Source organism: Amblyomma americanum, chromosome 9, assembly GCF_052857255.1.
Source record: "Amblyomma americanum isolate KBUSLIRL-KWMA chromosome 9, ASM5285725v1, whole genome shotgun sequence".
Classification (NCBI taxonomy): Eukaryota; Metazoa; Arthropoda; class Arachnida; order Ixodida; family Ixodidae; genus Amblyomma; species Amblyomma americanum.
Genome location: NC_135505.1, coordinates 138,159,169 through 138,178,261, shown reverse-complemented (window position 1 = coordinate 138,178,261; position 19,093 = coordinate 138,159,169). Strand labels below are relative to the sequence as shown.

At 44.9% G+C, this 19,093-nt stretch overlaps 1 protein-coding gene, 1 long non-coding RNA gene and 1 pseudogene across 4 annotated transcripts in view; 1 reads left to right on the top strand and 2 right to left on the bottom strand.

The window, feature by feature from the left end:
- Positions 1-9,756, bottom strand: part of LOC144104566 (uncharacterized) — a 28,649-nt gene extending 18,893 nt beyond the window's left edge. Inside the window, exons 1-3 of one of the 2 annotated variants that reach the window (XM_077637656.1) lie at positions 9,541-9,756; positions 6,550-6,707; positions 3,450-3,647 (exon numbers count right to left, since the gene is read on the bottom strand). In XM_077637656.1, the coding sequence (XP_077493782.1) occupies positions 3,450-3,647; positions 6,550-6,656 (305 nt within the window). In that variant the 5' untranslated portion in view covers positions 6,657-6,707; positions 9,541-9,756. The remainder of the gene's footprint in view (positions 1-3,449; positions 3,648-6,549; positions 6,708-9,540) is intronic. The other variant, XM_077637655.1, reaches the window with a different exon arrangement.
- Positions 1-14,134, top strand: part of LOC144104567 (uncharacterized) — a 37,149-nt gene extending 23,015 nt beyond the window's left edge. Inside the window, exons 2-3 of the long non-coding RNA XR_013308575.1 lie at positions 1,785-1,975; positions 13,718-14,134. This is a non-coding gene — a long non-coding RNA (uncharacterized LOC144104567). The remainder of the gene's footprint in view (positions 1-1,784; positions 1,976-13,717) is intronic.
- A 1,612-nt stretch (positions 14,135-15,746) lies between these two features.
- Positions 15,747-18,727, bottom strand: LOC144104565 (cyclin-dependent kinase 1 pseudogene; annotated as a pseudogene). Its single transcript, XR_013308573.1, has one exon. The product of XR_013308573.1 is annotated as a cyclin-dependent kinase 1 pseudogene (transcript).
- Positions 18,728-19,093: the final 366 nt, after the last annotated feature.

Sequence of the window (19,093 nt, the reverse complement as noted above, 5' to 3'; positions counted from 1 at the left end):
TACTCTTTAGCCCTATACACCTGCACTTGCGTTAACCTCACATGCCCCTTGTTCCAGCTTTCGCACAATCTTACCAGCACCTCGCAAACATTGTCATTGGTGCCATATGTATGGAAACAAAAATATGCGGTCGATTTGCGTTGTTAGGCCAAATGCGAACTAAGTATGCTAGTAGTTCGATTTCCCATTCGGTTCTGGTGTTCAGATCCAGTGGTAACGGATGGCAGTTGTTCAGATAGCGATAATGTGTTAACGTCCATATATGCAGAATTGGTCATTCTCTTAATTCATGGATCCGTGGGAGTCTTTCTACTACTCCTGGTGCAGTGGTGTAGCGATCAAGCGATGTGCCACTGCCCTTCTATGGCAGGTGCTGCCACTGGTGTGACTTGAGTTGCTTTGGTTGGGGTTGCTCTTCCCAAGCTGCCTCTCATGATTAAATGAGCTGCTATGGTGGGTTGCTATGCGTGTGTGTGTGTGTGTGTGCGCGCGCGCGTGTGTGTATGTGTGTGTATATATATATAATTCACAATGTTTCAGCTGGAGGACCGGCCTTCTTCGAAAAAGGCCGAACCGTTCTGAATTAAATTCTGCTATGTTTTTCAACTCAGGCTGCTCGCCTGCCCACAAAACAGCCTTCAGACAGATGTTTTGGCTCTGTTTTGGCTCCCTGGTGTGTTGTGTTAGCCTCAACCTCTCATGCTACAGCTCATGGAATGGTAGATACCGGGTGTTTGCTGAGCTGGGTCTTCGTCTCATGGCTGTGTGCTGGAAGCGACTGAAATCCAGACGCAGGTGGTAGTGGCTGCTTCCTAGGGTAAAAGCACAGTCTTCATCGACGTTAAGGCATTTGAAGAGAGCATCAAGGCGCAGTGACATCAGGGCATAGCCTGTGGTGGTCTTACTGCCTCTGGCGCACAAAGTAAATGGTTCCTCGCATTTCATTCTTGGGTTGGCGGTCATGAGACTGAGACGTTCCGAACGCTGTAGATCATCGTTCTAATCCATGCAGCTGTCTAGCTCCGAGAGACTGGCATTGAAATCACCAATGATAAGCAGCCCCATGTCTCGAGCAAAATTTTTCGCTTCCCTTTGAGTAAATGCTATAACTATGCTGCTTTCTTGTAGCCAAGGCCTCCCTAAAGAGAGGTATACAAAGTACACAGCTATGAGCATACCGAGCAGGTCGCCCATTGCCCACATATGTTCGGTACAGTCTGATTCAGCACACTGCTAATGCAGGTCCCAAAGACATAGCAGACCCACCCCTCCTCCTTTGCGGTTGTGGCTGGCTCAATTTGCGCCAGCCCAGGTGGATTGCAGGCTGCTCTATGTCCAGCAGGTGCGATTTGGCCCCAGTACACAGCGACAGTTATTCCTTGTCCAGCACCTGATATATTTCCTTATGTTTTGCTCGACAGCCGGCACAGCTCATGTTGAGCAAACCCATACCGAAGCACCGTGACCATCTGAGCTTGTGGCAGCCATGAAGCGCTCTATACTATAAAGCGCCACCTGTCGAATGTCAAGACGACGATATCTCACCATATGGGAAGAATGGCCAATAAAAACATCGTGCAAAGAGTCTAGGAACCAATATGAGAAACCACCGCAGGCTGCAGAGCTTTCTTTGATCAGCATAACAAGGAGCGTTATGTTTGGTCTTTGCTGCGGGTTGTGCTAGACTGATCTCTAGTTGTGCTCTCTTTACTCGGCATAATGGGCCGCTATGCAAGGAATAAATGCCTTTCTAGTGTCAGCATGTGTTGTTCCTTTGCTCTCAGAGCGCAGATCGCCATGGCCACGTGCACTCAGTAGCACAAGTGACTACCGGGACTGGGTGGAGCCAGTGGTCTACCGGCCATGAAAAAAGCAGGGAAAACGTATTTATCCTCCTGTCACAACCCCACAAGTTGTTCATACACTCCTGAGCATGGAAATCGTGCTGCAGATTGCATTTTGTTTTATTCTGAAGGTGAGTTGTACTGGATCAAGTATTCATTCAAGCATCTTACTTTCTGCCTTGTTTTTACCTATTTAAATTTTTTCTGAATAGTACTCTGCTCCACATAATGAATGCACCCCCCCCCCCCCCCCCCCCCTCCCTCCTAAATTTCAAGAGATTTTTTCAGGAGAAAAGGTCAGTTCACACATGCGAGTAAAAAGCAGAGCTGACTGAACCCTTTATAAGGCGCATGTCTCGCAAGCATACAAATAGTAAAATTGCACTCTGAAAGTCTCTAGGAATTGAATGACATCGTTTTCAAGCCATTTCAATCCCTGGTTTTGTAGAAAAAAAGAATTCACAGTTAGCTGAACCACTTCCTTCGTAAAAAAATCTCAAATGAGGTATGTACCCGTAGCTCAGTATTTACGACATGTAAGATGACTTACCATAGAATTTAAAATTGCTTCAAGGAGTATTACGAGGCCGTTGACCGATGGAAAAGGCTGAACACCTCAAATATTTTTCCAATTTATGTTTTTGTCACCAGGCTGTGTTTTGTCAAACTGTACACCCGTGCTTGTAAGAACGCATAAAACATCAAGGAGGCCTATTAGCAAAAGATATAAACACATTAAATGGTTTGGTTCATAGCTCAGTAGTATTCAGCACGCAAAAATGTATGGTTCGTAGGTTCATCATTTTCCTTCTGCCAGCACTTGAAGCAAGTGGGACACGTGCGTCATGCTACCCTACAAAGAATTAACATAGGTTGCTTCAATAAACGCAAGCAGTTTTATTTGGTCTTTTTGGTGCTTCCTGCTTGCAAACATTCTTCACAAAGATCATTCTGCTTGAGCGAAAAATTGCTGAATAACCTATCCATTGAAGAGGCAATGCCCAGTGTTGCCGAGCTTCATCCTGAGACTTGAGCCCCAAGTTTCCGCCGTGATGTTGCTGATAAAGTCCTTTAGTTACTGAAGACAACCACAGCCTCCAGTTCCTTACTTTTATTTCACGTGCATCGTCCCTACAGTTGATGGACTAGAGTTTTGGTCTGGCCTTGTTGGGCTGTTTGCATAATGAGGAGGGCAGCGTAAACATACGAGGATGAATGCAAAAGGCAGACAAGCCAAACATCTAGTTTGCCTAATTTCTTCTACACTCGGCCAGTGCCAGTCTTGTCCGCCTTTGTGCTCGTCCTCATCTTTTCGTGTTGTCTCTTCTCAACCTGAAACTGATGCACTCCTCACTTCCGAGGTATGTGTTGCCTATCCTTTGCGCCTCAGTCACTAACTTGGTATTCTGCAAGTTGTCTTCTCTGGCAGAACCGTGCATTATGGTCATGTGGCGCTTGAGGTAGCGCTCTTCTTTGAACCGCACGCTGCATCGAGAGCAGGCATGCGGCCGCACTCCCGTGTGTGTCACTAGGTGCTTGTTGAGGTTGCTCAGTTGGTGGGTCCCCTTCCGCAGTGGGCACACACGTGCAAAGCTTTACCTTTACCCGAGTTTTTGGTGGCGCACCAAGTTTGACGCGTATTTGAAGTCCTGGAGGCAGTTGCCGCACACAAATGGCCTGTCCCCCGTGTGGATGAAACGGTGGCGGGCAAGGTCACTCAGTGACTTGAAGTGCTTCTTGCAGACCTTGCACACAAAGGGCCGCTCACCAGTGTGTGTCCTCTTGTGTGTGGTGACATGGGCCCTGGGTGCATGGACAAAAGAGGAAGGGCAGTGGTCACACTTAAGCGTGTGCTTGCACCAATGTTGATGTACAGGACAACAACAACAAATGAAGTTGAAAAAAGATGTCTACGAATGCCTTGATGTTGTCAGATGCATGCTAAATCTGACTTATGTCCATTTGACATTCATAAAATGTGCAGTAGATGTCGCTGTAAACGTGCAGACCACACAGCAAAATGGAGGGGAGTGACTCTGCGGTGGCTCAAGAGGTTACGGTGCTCCGCTACTGACCCAAAAGACACGGATTCAATCCCGGCCGTGGCAGCTGCAAATCGATAGAGGTGAAATGCCAGAGACCAGTGTATTGTGCGATGTCAGTGCACGTTAAAGGAACCCAGGCAGTCAAAATTATCCTGAGCCCTACGCTACGGCGTCCCTTATAGCCCGAGTCATTTTGGGACATTAAACTACATAAAACCAATCTGCTCATAAAAGTATGTAACAGTGCTTCATAAGGTGTAGCCTCATAGCGTAGTTGACAGAAGGTGCTCCATAGTAATCAGAGGGCCTGTTAGAACACTCATACTGCCGTGGCTGCTGCCCAACCTCTGTATTTCGTTCCACAGCACTGTTAACAGGTGGCGCATCGGTATAATTGTATCTCTACTTTGGCTCGGACATTAAACCAGTGTGTACTTGTTATGGAGGTACCAGCCAACTCATCATTATCCTATTAGTGCGCAAAGAGGGCAGTGTGATGATGTGGATTGTGCCAATATGGGTTTTTGGGCGAACAAAGAAAAAGTGTGGCCGCGTGCGGGGTGTGCCGGTGCGCGTGCATGACCGAACGTTGGAGCTCAGCTTCGAGACAGTCGTGGCAATGGGTGGCTGAGTGGGGGGCAGCTTTTGGAGTGCGGCGTTTCCCCAAGGCCAGCCAGCCTGTACCGGCTGGGCATCGAGTTGCGGGGTCTGGCTGCCCGCGTAGCACCACGCTACCCTGCCCGCTGACTCCACCCTCCCGGTAGCCTGGCGGCCTACTGACGAGCACCCGCCCGCAGATTCCAGTCTCCCTGTAGCCAGGCGGCCTACCGACACGCTCCTGCCTGCTGGATTATGATGGTTATATTCTAGTGCAACAGATCTGTAGAGGTGGTCTTTGTGGGTACTCCAGTCAAATTTTAAAGCTCTGTGTGGAACCTATGGTTATATTCTAGTGCAACAGATCTGTAGAGGTGGTCTTTGTGGGTACTCCAGCCAAATTTTAAAGCTCTGTGTGGAACCTATAATTTACAAATAATTTTTAACTCCTGCTTGCACTAGTTAGCAACTGATTAGGGTAACACCTCACTGAGTGTTCCTAGCCACCCCTACCCCTATGATGCCAGTAGGCAATATGTTTGAGCCTACTCAATGGGTGTGCTCAGGGCTACCGGGATGGAGATAGATGGGGTGCGGAGGGGTGCAGCCCCGAACTATTTTCTTTTTTTTTTTCCTGGCACTTTGGCATGTATGAGTTGAAGGGGGCAAGGAGGAACATTAATTTCAGTAACCAATACCTTCAGTCTAACTGATTTTTGCGGTGCAGTGACGTGTCATAGAATACCGACTGCTTGCCGTGTATTCCTAACCTCTGGGGGTACCATTTTATGGTCCCTTAAGGGGGCAAGAGGGTCTTAGAAAAAAATTTTTATTAACGAAGTCACAATTATGAAATCTTCAGGGAACATGTATTTTTGCATGCTGATTCCAAATATGGAATTTAATTTCATGTGCAACAATTTCTTGAGCACTTATGCAATATGTTATGTAACTTTTTGTGGAAAGCTTTCAAGAAATCCTGCTGCAGGGAACTTGCTAGAATGCATTCAATTGGTTTCTCTTGACATTAAGCTATGCAATAAAGCTAAAATTATCATCCTGCCTGTCATAGAAGTTGAGTTATAGAATTTTGAAGTTGTCACGTCAGAAACAGGAAGACAAATTTTTCTTCCCATTTGTGAAGTACGAAGTTCAAAACCTTGTAACTAAACTTCTGTGATAGGCAGGATAATAATTTTACCCTTATTGCATAGCTTGTTGTCAAGACAAGCGGAAGGCATATATTCTAGCAAGTTCCCTGCAGCAAAATTTCGTTAAAGCTCTCCACAAAAGTTACATAACATATTGCATCAAGTCCACAAGGACTTGTTGTACATTAAATTAAATTCCACATTTGGAATCAGCACGCAGAAATACATGTTCCCTGAAGATTTCATAATTGTGACTTCATTAATAAAAGTTTTTTTTTCTAAGACCAGCTTCCACCCTTATGGCTACTTTCAGGATAACTCTAACTTAAGCGTAAAATATTTTGTGAAACGACAGACGCGTTTTTAGTCACAGCTTGAAAAACACTCATTGGATCCATCTACCATACCCTGGAAAAATGGGCTGGATTTATCTGCCCTACCTCTAGCCCCAGCAATAACTGCCAGCTACTTCATACCAGCAGTGAAGTAAGGAACTGAACACATAGCGAGCGCCGGAACAAGAGGTCGCAGCAGGTACTGTGGACTGAGGGCAACTGAAATTATGTGGGCATGCAGCGGCTACTGACAAATGGGCGTTTTCTACCCATGCAGTGTTGCACCAACACATCCCTCAAAGGCTCAATTTAGTACACAAAGTGTCGCACAACTATTGGTGCCACTTTTTCGATCCCCCAGAGAGAGAAGAAAACTGGCAGCTTTCCATGCCACTGTTTCATCTTGTTACAACACAGTTGCCTCTAAAGACACCCAAACCTGATAACACCCCCGATCATCCCGGACCTCCACCCCCAATACAGATTCGAAATCCTAAAAAAGAAAGCCCACGTTGCTGTGCGTACACTCACGTATAAGCAACACAGAAACAAGGCAAGCAATGAAAACCTGGCTTACTGCTCATTGCTTGTGTATGGGCCGTAGGTACAGTAGTACTTTCCCCTTGGTCTCTTGAGATGCTCACGTTGCTGGTGTGTCTCCAAGAGGGCTTGGGTGGAGAACATTTCACTGCACGTCTCACACGAGAAGTGGGCGGTAAGCACCCTGTTGTCCACCTATGAGGAGAAACGTAAGAAAAATGAGTGAAAGAGCTATTATTAACTAGCAGAGCTTCCCGCAGAGCACCTACTATTAATTGTTAGTCACCACAAGCACACGACAGACGGTGTGCAAGTTTCCGTTACTATCTTGTTCTTTCAACATACTGCTTTTGCCTGTATGAAGTATCCACACCGCGTATCTGTACTTATAAGAATAACTGCATTCCAGCTACATAATCGAACTGGTGACTGCCACCTCTCTCTAATTTCCTCAAAGCAGAACTCTGCTGAATGTAAGAGATATTAAATCCTTATTTTGGTCATTTCGGGCTTAATTCAAACATTGCACTCTTCTCCCATTGTGTCTCGCAAGCATACCTTCGCTGAGCTCACAAACTCATTACTGAGACCTGTATCCCACCTCATTAATGTGCACTATCAATATTGCATCCCTGCAGACCTGCCTGAACAGCCGAGCTAGAATAAGGGCAAAATATTACCACTTCCTTCATGACAGCCACATAAAACTGTCTGTGAAACTCGCTGCTTACAGTGAAATAGCTCAATCCTGTCTGTCTCACAATATTTACAAGCTGAACCACTTTGCAGACCTTTGCTCTAATGCTGCACCATTCAGATTATAAATAAACCAATTGAAATCATGTTATCTGAAGGGAAAATTCCAATAACTACAGATAAGTCATTTTTCCCTGTAACGATCATTGATGCATTACGATGTAAAATCTTTCTCATCAGCTTGATTACTTTTAAAGGTTTCAAAGCATCATTTAGGATTCGCAGACACTCAGAAATAATTTACCTGTTCTACTAAATAAGTACATGAGAGCACGAGTATGCGACTACACTTTTCATTAACATTCTACATCTACAGGAAACTCCCTGAGTGTCATTCTAAAAAAAAAAAAGAAGAAAAAATTTGTTTTAACTAGAAACCATACATCAGTGAAACATGCTTTTGGAGTGGTATTACGAACGAGTAATTTTCTGTTCAAGGAAAACTGCAATCATGCCTGTATCAGGTACTCCATCTAAATCAACGTGATTTTCTGCCATTACTGATAAACCAAAACCTAGAATGTTCCTCGTAATCTTGATGAAATTGCTATTCTAGGCTGCAATCATATGGTTTGTGGAAGAAAATAGAATGAACTTGGAGTTGCACTCAACATCCACAGATCAGCAGGATGGGAACAAGAATTCCAAGCTCAACTTATCAAAGAAAGAGGCTAAAACAAAATATACAACATATTCTAAATCATATGTAAAGAAGAAGATGACAAATACAAAGCAGATGACTCATGACAAAGAAGATGATGGCTTTGCGTAACAGCCGATTCTCCCTCCTTTCTCCTTGTACTCACTCCTTTGACTAAATTTAAGCTTGTTAGACGCCCTAACTACCTGCAACCACCTCTGTCACAGAAACTGAGTTGCCCAATTTTTTAGGTCATCCCATGCTTGCCGCACGCAATCTGCAATGCAAATAGTCACCGCCTGGTTATGGCCAATCCCCCTTTTGGGTATGTGCTACTTTGTGAGGCAAACAACAACAGCCGTATTGCTATCGCCACAAATGTCTGGGCTCGACCTGGCTGACCTCGGACTGTTTTCACCGCTGCCCCCCGTCCTCCCAGTTTCTTTCAGTAAACCCCCGTCTTACACAAAATACATATTTCTAGCACAGCATTCACAGGTGTCCAAGCGAAAAACTGGGACAATGCGGCAGACAAAATTAACTAAAACATCCAGAATACCACCTTTCCTGAGAGATTAGAGAACATTTCCTAATGGGATATATGCCACAGTGAAATCGGAAGGAACGAGCTCAGTGGTCAAGGCAACGCGTAGGAGCATAGCATTGTATTCTGCGGTTCATATACTGAGTTCAAACTGTAACCAACTGTAATGTCTTATTTTTCACGTCTTCCAGACTGAAATTAGTTGCAGAAGAGAAAAGACATGGGGATTCCCATTATTTAGCGGCAAGTGCAAGCAGCCATGTAGCTGTTTAATAAAGCCAGTGATGCAATACAAATACATTACAGGGCAACATAGAATAGCTTCTCAAAGCAAATGTTTGTGCTTTATCATTTGTCATGCCACATACTTGTCAGCCCACTCCCTATTCTTACAAGTGCTCCTACTCCCTCAGAAATAATACTCTGCAAAAGCTGTAAAAGGCGCGTGTGAATGCAGGACTTATTTTTATTCTCTGGGTTTTGACCAGTGCAACCACATTTGTTTATTACGATAACCAGCAAGAGCTCAGCGTGACACAAATTAGCACATTTCCAAGAAGCATGAGGAGAGTGATGCACTTGGGCTACAGATATAACTCGTGACAGGACCTATTTTTGGCTGTATTCAAGGTGCACTCTGTTGAGGGAAAAGTTGGAGCCTAATTGTCCGCTTGCAAATTATGCTTCTTAAACTGTGTGGTTGAACCTGTGGATCACATGCACAAAAGCTAAAACCAAAACGCCCAACCGCAACTAGTGCAGTTACAATGACTAGCTAAGAAGATTACGTATACGCGTCTCCAATATTGCAAGCATAGGCTCCAAACATTCTTAGCATATGCGTTCTGCATCTACACATGCACAACAGGATGCCTACGAAACGGGAAAACTACTGCACATGTTCAACTGAGAAAAAGTTTTAAAAAGACGCCTTCATAGAAACGCGGTCACCGTGGCGATTACATCTCCCGAAAATTTGTTCCCAGGCGGCTACCGTTACGCTTCAAATAACCTGGCCGCTTGTCGCCGCATGTTAGCACAAATAAATGCCACACAAAGAAACAACGAAAACTTGGCGCGACACGAACTGTAGTAAGCAACCTGCAAGAGTAGCCATGGTCTCAATGGTGTGCTGAGGTTGCAAGAACACGGTTGATGATGCACCCCGAAATGTCACAAACAGAGCTGCAGTAAGGTCATCAAACTCAATGAAGATGGGTCGCTGCCCCACTTTCAATGTCCACAGACATTCGCGGCATCGCGAACAAAACGAAACTACAACGAAACGCTGTCTCAAGCAGCAGTCTCGCACTCTCTCAATATTAAAGAAAGCAAAAGTATAAAAACCGGAGACTAATAAACGAATTTTAAAATTTTAATTACAAGTTTTAGGCAGCGCTAATTAGTTTACGAATAATTATTTATTCAGTAGTTAAAATGACAGCTCCGCATATTTTTACATGTGCATTGTAGTTCGCAAACAGCGGGAGTAAACAAACCGGCGTGGTGCTTGTTGTGCGCCAGCCTTTCGCTCATTATCGCCATTAGCGTTCTATGCCGCAACCGAGAACGAACTGTGATCCTCAAGCGCTGCTACGATAGCGGCTATGAACACAACAAAGACAGTCACTGATCTATGACAGCTTCGCCGGTGAAAATTGAACGCCTGCTGACGATTCGTGGCCTCGCTATGTGTGTTCGTGATAAAATGAAAACATGATGTAATTAAACATTTCTCGGTGTGCTTGGTTTATTTATGCTCTCATTAGTGGCAAATGCGCTTGCCAAAATGACGCGAAACATTCATCAGTTTGTTATTGACCCTGATCGGTTCGTACACTTGGGCTCGTGTCGCAGAAAAGTCGGTCGTCGGCGTTGGCGGCGTTGGCCGTGAGCGAGAAATCCCAGAAGCATTAATAAATAAAACCGAGTAGAAAAATGGTCGAGTTCGGAAATCAAACCAGGGCCTCCGGAGTGCGAGGCGAGCACGCTAGCCACGCCACGCCAGTTCGATGGTTTGGAATAAACGAAGGCGCGTCTAGTGAATACGGTGTTGTTAGAAGGGTGCTTTTTCTTCACTTACGGCGCGGTCTGGGTGTCCACCGAGATATGCGAGACAGGCATCGCTTCCTTTCCTCTACGCCGCCGCGGTGGCTCGGTGGTTGTGGCGCTCGGCTGCCAACCCGAAAAACGCGGGTTCGATCTCGGCCGCGGCGGTCGAATTTCGATGGAGGCGAAATTCTAGAGGACCGTGTACTGTGCGACGTCAGTGCACGCTAAAAAACCCCAGGCGGTCGAAATTTCCGGAGCCCTTGACTACGCCGTCCCTCATAGCCTGAGCTGCTTTGGAACGTTAAACTACCATAAAAAAAATAAATAATAAATTTCTTTTCCTTAAAGCCAATTTTATTTTCATTTTTCTTGCCTTACGGCGCGGTTCGGTGTGTCCACCAAGCTATGTTTCCTTTCCTTAAATTGTCCGGGAAAGGGGTCACGCCGGACGGACGAATGGAATTAACGCCGCAACACGCTGTCGCAACCTGCTCTTAAAGACGAAGGTTAAGCGTCCTCAAAATTTTCATTTAGCCATTTAGGAAGTCTATCCATGGCACAGCACACATTTCCCTTTACAGCTGTATATCTGTATGCGCTGCACGTAAGCGCGAGGCCGCAGCCCGCAAACACGCGGCCAACACCGGAAGTAAGCGCTCCGACGCTGCCGGACAACACTAGTCTGTGCCCGCATATTTCACAACATTAGGCTATTTCACACGTTCGGCTCTAAGCATGTTTCTAAATAACCCACTTTTGCTGGTACGGCTATGATTCTTATATACCTCCAGCTGTGGTCTAAGCTGGGATAACACGAGGCCAACGAGGCCTCATGATACAACATATCTGGCTGGCAGGTATAGCGACGCAGTAATTGAAAAGTGTAGCTAACCATGTTTAAAATTCAGACATCAGACAGCGTCACAGAGTTTTCTGGAAAAGCAAATTGGTGCCAGACTTTTTAATATCGAAGCCACATTAACTCAACACAGGTTGCTCCAGTAAACGTAACCACTTTTATTTGCTTTTGGTGCTCCTTGCTTGCTACCTTTTCCGCAGATGTAGTTTTGCTTCTGTGAAAAACTTCCAAATAACCTCTTCACTGAAGGAAGATGTGTCCTCTTGCCATATCCCTCATTGCTGCTGAGGTTTGGTGTGTGCCTCGGGACCCACAGTTTTCTTGCATTAATATGAAGTCCTTTAGCTGCTGAAGACGACTGCAGCCAGCTCCCTGTTTTTTATTCTCCGTCACCACTTATCCACCATTGAGATGTGCCTGCTCCTTGCACTTCCATCACCCATTGATGGTGTCCTGCACGTTGTCTTCATCAGCGCATTCATGTCCAGAGCATGGGTACACATGTGCAAGGCTGCACCGTTGCCCGAGTGCACCAGCCGGCAGTGATGCGTCATGTCTGATGGATCGGAGAAGCGCTGGCCACAGTCGGTGCACTCGTACAACCTGTCCCCCATGTGGATCAGCTTGTAGGGGCTTAGGTCACTCACCTTCTTGAAGCCCTTCTTGCACACCTTGCACACAAAGGGCTGCCCGCCAATGTGCATTCTCTCATGAGCAGCAAAGTGGTTTCGGTGCGGGCGGGGTCGACGAGGGGTGAAGTGTGCATGGCAGCCCGTACAATAATGGTACAGAGGACAAAAACAAAAATGCCAACCATATCCCACCATGTGCCGTGGCGACCATGCTCGGGATATGCATCAAGTGCCCTAAACAAGCAGATGCAGTGAGTAAGGAAAGGTCACTGAAATTCTGTGGGCCTACTGTATGACTACTGAAGAAAACTGTGCACTCTATCTGTGGAGTGATGCAGTCATAAAATTCACTGATTGGCTGGAGGGAGATGACATCACTACAGTCGGATACAACTCAAGAATAGAGCGGCTTTTCCTCGTCAATGACACTGCTTCCAGCCAATGGAGTTGGCCGGTTTTTATGACCCCGCTAGCGTGACAATGCAGGGAGCATCATCACAATGGAGAGAGGGGTCTATCCCTAATTATAGAGATCATCCCTTTTCATCTACCACTCCCTGTTTTGTCACACTATAGCAGGGTCATGAGAATCGGCTGGAAGGGGATCGTTTGACAGGGAAAATTCTCTGCATTTTTAAGTTGTATCTGACTATAGACCGAAAATAATCTCATCAGACTGGAAGTGATATCACTTCCGCTAAAGGCATCAACAGCTTCTAATGATACATAATGTAAAACATAATGTAATTAGGTGTCCCCGTGAATTTTTTTCTATTACACTGCTTTGTTCTTCTTTCTCCCCCTTGTGTAAAGTATTCCCACCACATATTTGAAGTACTAACACAACTGCAGGTGACCTAAGTGCTTTCACGAATAGTGATTTTACCAGTAGTTTCTCATGTGAAAGCACGCTTTAGATGAATGTTGCAAAAAGCAGACTGAACAAATTTTCATTCAAGTTTTTTAGAGCTAACTTAATTTCCTCATCCACCCCCAAAGTCCGACTTCAGATGTAGTTTCTGATCTAAATTTGAGTGCGCATTGTACACAGATTGTATTCACGTGAATATGCCATAACGTGAATGCACACTGCAAGTACTGCATCCCAGCATTTTACCTCAATGACTCAATTAGAAGCAGTGAAAAATATTCCCACTCACTCCCAATTATCCAATTACAATCAAGCAGCCATGAATAACGAATAATTTTACTCCTTTAGCAACCTGCTAATCGCCACAGAACAGCTTACTTTTGTGGTTCACAAATTTTACTACCGTAATTGCCCTCCAGAGCTTTGCACTGAGATTTTACCACTAACTTAACCAAGAGCGAACCACAGACATAACTATCACAAATTTATGCGCATTATTTCCCGGGATTCCATTTACAGAAATCTGCCGAGAGCAAAAACCATTGCAGCAATACAAAAAACCTTTCATAGTGATAAAAAAGAAACAGTGCAATGTTGGTCATCACTGGAAAAAAAAAAAGTGCATTTCATTTCCAACTTTACTTGTGAAAAAGAATGTAGCCAACAGAAAATGATTTAAAACACTGAACAGGTCTTCAGCCCTTAGGAGTCGAATAAACAGCTCCTTGTGGGATATGTGCTGTAGTAAACTCAAAATAAATGAGTGCAGTAACCAAAGTAGAATTTAAAGCCCTATTTTGTTTTTTGAATTTCACAAATGTTTGCTGATGTTCATTTCTCATTTCTTGCAGGCTAAAAGTGATTGCATACAAGAAACTACATCAGAGCCACCAACAGCTAGTAACAAGTGCAAGGCAGCTAAGTGAATGTACCAACTAATAAAACCACTGATGCAGTATAAAACATTAGCCAAAAAAACACGGTAAAAAAAGCAGTGTCACACAACAAATATATGTGCTTGAGTATATGCCACACTACAAGCATTAGGAGCATGGGCAGTGAATATGAATATCCAAACATGCATGCAGCATAAAAAAATGTAGTACGTTCCCAAGAGTGAAGCAACAAATTGTCGCATACATCCTACAACTGAGAAAGGAAGTTGTAACAAACTCCAGCTGCTGAATGAGCACACCTTGAAAAAGCATACTCTAGACCTAGCCATTTAAACTTTTGCATACAAAATCATCTAGTGCCTGGAGAGGGGCAAATTTTTTCCCAGTGCACCAGCTTTTGAATATGGAATTTAGTAGCGTTTAAACTCACAGCCACTGTTCATAGCACAAAACTGGCGCAGCAGGTGACCAACACAAACAGCCACGGACTCAGTCAAGTGTTGCTGAATTCATTTCAGGAACAATACTGACAAGGTTCTCTGAAATGCCAAAAGCACAGCTGAAGTCAGGCAAGCTTTAAACAAACAGCGTATACTATTTCACCTAAAAGATGCCAGCTACCCCTCCAAAAATCTGCACAAATGCTTATCCTTATTACTATTAGTGCCAATACAAACACTGATAAAGCCGCCGCGGTGGCTCAGTAGTTATGATGCTCGGCTGCTGACCCGAAAGATGTGGGTTCAGTCCTGGCGGCGGAAGTCACATTTCGATGGAGACAAACTGCTGGAGGTCCGTGTACTGTGTGATGTCACTGCACGTTAAAGAACCCCAGGTGGTCAAAACTTCTAGAGCCCTTCACTATGGCGTCCCTCATGGCCCGAGTCGTTTTTGGACGTTAAACCCCATGAAGGGCTCTCGAAATTTCGACCACCTGGGGTTCTTTAATGTGCACTGACATTGTATAGTACATGGGCCTCTAGAATTTTGCCTCCATCGAAATTCGACCACCGCAGCTGGGATCGAACCCGCATCTTTCGGGTCAGCAGCCGAGCGCCATAACCACCGAGTCACTGCGGCGCCTCACTAGTGGTCAAGAAGTCAGAATATAAATGGACACAAGACAGCACAAACAATTAACGTGGGACATGCATTGCAAAAGCAATAAGGTTCGGTTTCAATGCTCTGTACTGATTCTTTCTTAGCATCATGTCTTAGCTTTTCGTTGCTTGCTTCTCGATGCCAAGTATGTTGTGAGGTATACGGGGTTTAATGTCCCAGAATGACATGGGCTACAAGGGACACCGTTGTGGATGCCTCTGGATTAGTTTCAACTGCCCGGGGTTCTTTATTGTGCACTGACATTGCATAGTACACAATTACCTTGCATTTCACTTCCGTCAAAACATGGCTGCCATGGCCAGGATTGAACCCACGTTCTCAGACCCAGCAGTCAAGCGCCTGTACCACTGAGCCACCTTGGCGGAGCCCCAAATGTGTGTATCCAAAAGACATAATCTGTCGGTTTGTTACTCTCTTTTCCTTTTTCCCTTTCAGGAAACTTGATTTTAACATGCCACTAATTTTTTAACCGTACTCCTAATTGCTTCAAGTGTCTGATAAAAAATAGAATGTTTACACCTTAATCAAAAGTCACTAAAAGTCTAAGCAGACATCGAAATCCTCTCTAAAACAATATAAATTTGGCAACAAATACATTTTTTTATGCTTTGATTGGAAACATCCTTACAAGTCCTCAATTTCATAGCAACAGCTGCGAGAGATTAACTTGCTCAAGCTTTCTGTGAAGCAGAGCAGGTAACGGTTGTAATGGATGTTATGACTGGGGTTTTGAAAATGTTTCAAGCATTTCTGCACTTATTCCATCCATCACACAAACTCAAAAAGAACCAACATGGTTCAAAAACTCTCTAAGAAAAAATCCAGGTATCTGGCGCAGTATTAAGCTCCGCATTCTTGTGGCTGCCGTTAAATAAAGTAAAATTTTATTCACAAGAACAAGAGCACAATATACATGGTCTACCAAACAAGGGCTTAAACAGACGCAAATAGCAGACAGACACAACAAAGGGATTGGCAGTGTGCTCTGTACATAATAGCTAACAGATTATGAGCATAAAAAAGAAAAATTCTGACTGAAATACACCAAAGGTAGGTTTTTGCCTGGTTCTGTTTAGCCAAAAAAAAACATCTTCTGGTACAATATAGAGTATTGCTGGCCCATGAAAAACCTGAGCACAGTCTCTGTAGCAAGTGTGAGCACAAGGCAACATGAAAGAGTCGCTTGGACAAAGGTCACACAGAGGTTCATACACAGCTTTGCATCCAAATATATTTTAATACAACAGCGACTTCAAGCAACTGACCAAAACAATGCATTTTTCACAAGAAAACAGACCAGTGGTGCAATTAATGGGGATACCATACTTGACAGATTCTAGCAAGCACTGAAGCATACATTCTACTTGATTGCACAAAGCTCAAGAAAAAAGAAAATACCACTTCGCAATACACAGAGCAGAGAGTAAAAGAATTTGTTTGCAAACTAGAAAAATGATGTGATTTTATGACATACATGAAACAGGCAAGTTTATGGTCTGCACGAACACAAAGTACAATGTTCCACAACATATGCAATTAAAAAAATCTCCGAACTATTTTAATGAATACATGCACTTTATGAACTGCTCGAGTACAGTAATAATGGCCCAGAAAAAGGTACTGGTGTATGTCTGCTGTGAAAACTAGCTGGAACTCTCAACCCTACACTGTCAATGTGAATCAAGTTTACATAGTACCAATCAATTTTTTGTCAACAGTCATTTCAAATTCATTAACTACCTGCTCATCGCACATGCACAATCTTAGCAACTCCGTATATGTTCTGCATGGCAAGTCGAAAAGAGCCAACTGAAAATAATTCACGCGCCACAAAGGACGGACAACAGCAACATGAAGGGCACATGATATCAGTGAGAGCTACCACTTCCAGACACTGCAGAGGCCTCACTCCCTAAGTGAGAGGCGACATCATTTCCAACAAGCTTCTTTAACCATTCAGGATGCTGAAGTAGCAGCTTGCGCTGGGTAACATGAGGGCAGTTGAATTTTACGGGATGCTTACCATTGTTGGGCCAGCAGAAATTGCGAGATCAGTCAGTACTAAGGGACGCACAGTCTTATTGGGCCAGCTGTCTGCGCCAACACCAGCGTGGAATAATTTTTGTACATTTTAATGTGCTCCCTGCATTGCATTCAATTAGCCAAGCATCAAGGTATATCAGGCCACAAAGCATCGTGCATCATGTTCAGAGTGTCATTACTTATTAAACATTTAAAAAAAAGTAAAAAAGTGGAAAATAGTAGCTGTTACTTGTTGGGAACAACCACCTTGCATATCGAAACATCATCACTTGTGGTGCTGAAAAGTGTATGGCGAGCTGCCGCAGGTACTCGGCATCTGTGCTATTCTCTCTTTTAACAAAGCACCCATACCTTCAACCTGCATGCTTCAAAACCTTTACAAGTAACATATGCATACAAAGTGACATATTCGAGTTTGTAGTCGCTTTCACACCAACTACAGAGTGAGGCAAATGCACAATGCTGAACTTTAGCCTTATAAAATGGTACCCGCTTAACATTTGACATGCACTACATAAAAAAAAAGCACTTTTTTTTTTTTCTGTCTAGAGGCACTTTGTTGCTACGAAGCACGTGCTTTATCCTGCAAGTTCAGCTCACTGGCCACGTTTGTTTTACCAAGCTGAGTAGAAAAAAAGCGACATGAAATGTCATGAGATCTTGTTGAGTCCCTGTAGTAACATCTTATTGTGTAAACCGAGTATGCAGCATCGAAGATTTGTACAGCACACGCGATTAACCTGGAAACATGCATAAAAGTTTACTCCACAGCCTTTCCCGACACTCGTAATGGGACTTTGCACACAAAATGGCCAGTTAGCTTGGGGGCCCTTCAAAGTACTTATGCTTGAGGGCTGCCCGGGCCGTGATCCTGTCGCCAGGGTTGTAGATGAGCGTTTTCTTCAGCAGGTCCAGAGCCTCGCCATCCATCTCTGGCAGTAGGCTTGCCAGAATGTTCTCCTTCCAACCGGGGAAGCTCGGCTTGTAGTCCGGCAGTTTTGTCACATTTGGCCACGACTCCTCCGTTGGCGTTCCAAGCGTGCGGAAGATGCGGAAAAGCTGGTCAATTTCCGAGTCCCCGTGGAACAGCGGCTTACGGGTGACCATCTCGACGAAGATGCAGCCAATGCTCCAGATGTCGACGGGCGTGGAGTAGCGTTGCGCTCCAAGGAGCACTTCTGGCGCCCTGTACCAAAGCGTGACCACCTCGTGGGTGTACACGCGGACGGGGATGCCGAAGGCCCGCGCCAGGCCAAAGTCGGCCACCTTGATGGTACCCTTGCCGTCAATGAGCAGGTTCTGAGGCTTCAGGTCACGATGAAGCACACGCCGCTGGTGGCAGAACAGGATGGCCTCAAATATCTGCCTCATGTAGCTCTTCACGAGTTCTTTGTCAAGTTGCTTGTGCTTGTCGAAGCCGTCGAGGTACTTCTTGAGGTCCATGGAGAGGTATTCGAACACCAGGTAGATTTTGTCAGACCCGTCCATAAGCACGTCCTCAAGGCGAACGATATACTTGTGTTTCAATTCCTTCAGCACAGAAATTTCTCGAATGGCTGTTGACGGTACGCCTTCATCCTCGCTCTCCAGGCGAATTTTCTTCAGTGCAACAATCTTTCCATCACGTTTGTCCTTTGCCTTGTAAACAATTCCGTACGTACCTTCGCCGATTTTCTCCACTTTGACGTAGTTGTTCATTGTAGAGCGCCCACAGGACTGTGACATCCCAGCAGCGACGCCCGCTCGATTCGAAAATCCCAACGTATGCGTTACGGATAGGTTTGGCTTGGCTTTAAGTAGCAGGTGTACGGGGGCAAAAGCCAGGCGGAGGCCGACTGCGCTAAACGAACAATAATCCAAAACCGAAGAAGCTGCCTAGTGGAGAACAATGAGTTACACCGTTGATATACCGTTGGGCAAGCCATGGGGCCAGCTCTATGCTTGGGGCCATCATAAAGTTTGGGACCATGGTTATTTCCTGCCTCCATGTTATGCGAACAAACATGGGCGCTGATGGTGATACGAGCCCCGAAGCGCTTTCGGTATCAATGGCGCGGCGTTTGAAAAAGGTTTGAGCCGGTGCAGACGACGTGTGTCGCACTGGGTTTCATAAGGCATTCCGCGAAGCATTCCGAGCAGTGTTTGATAAGGCACTGGTACAGGTCA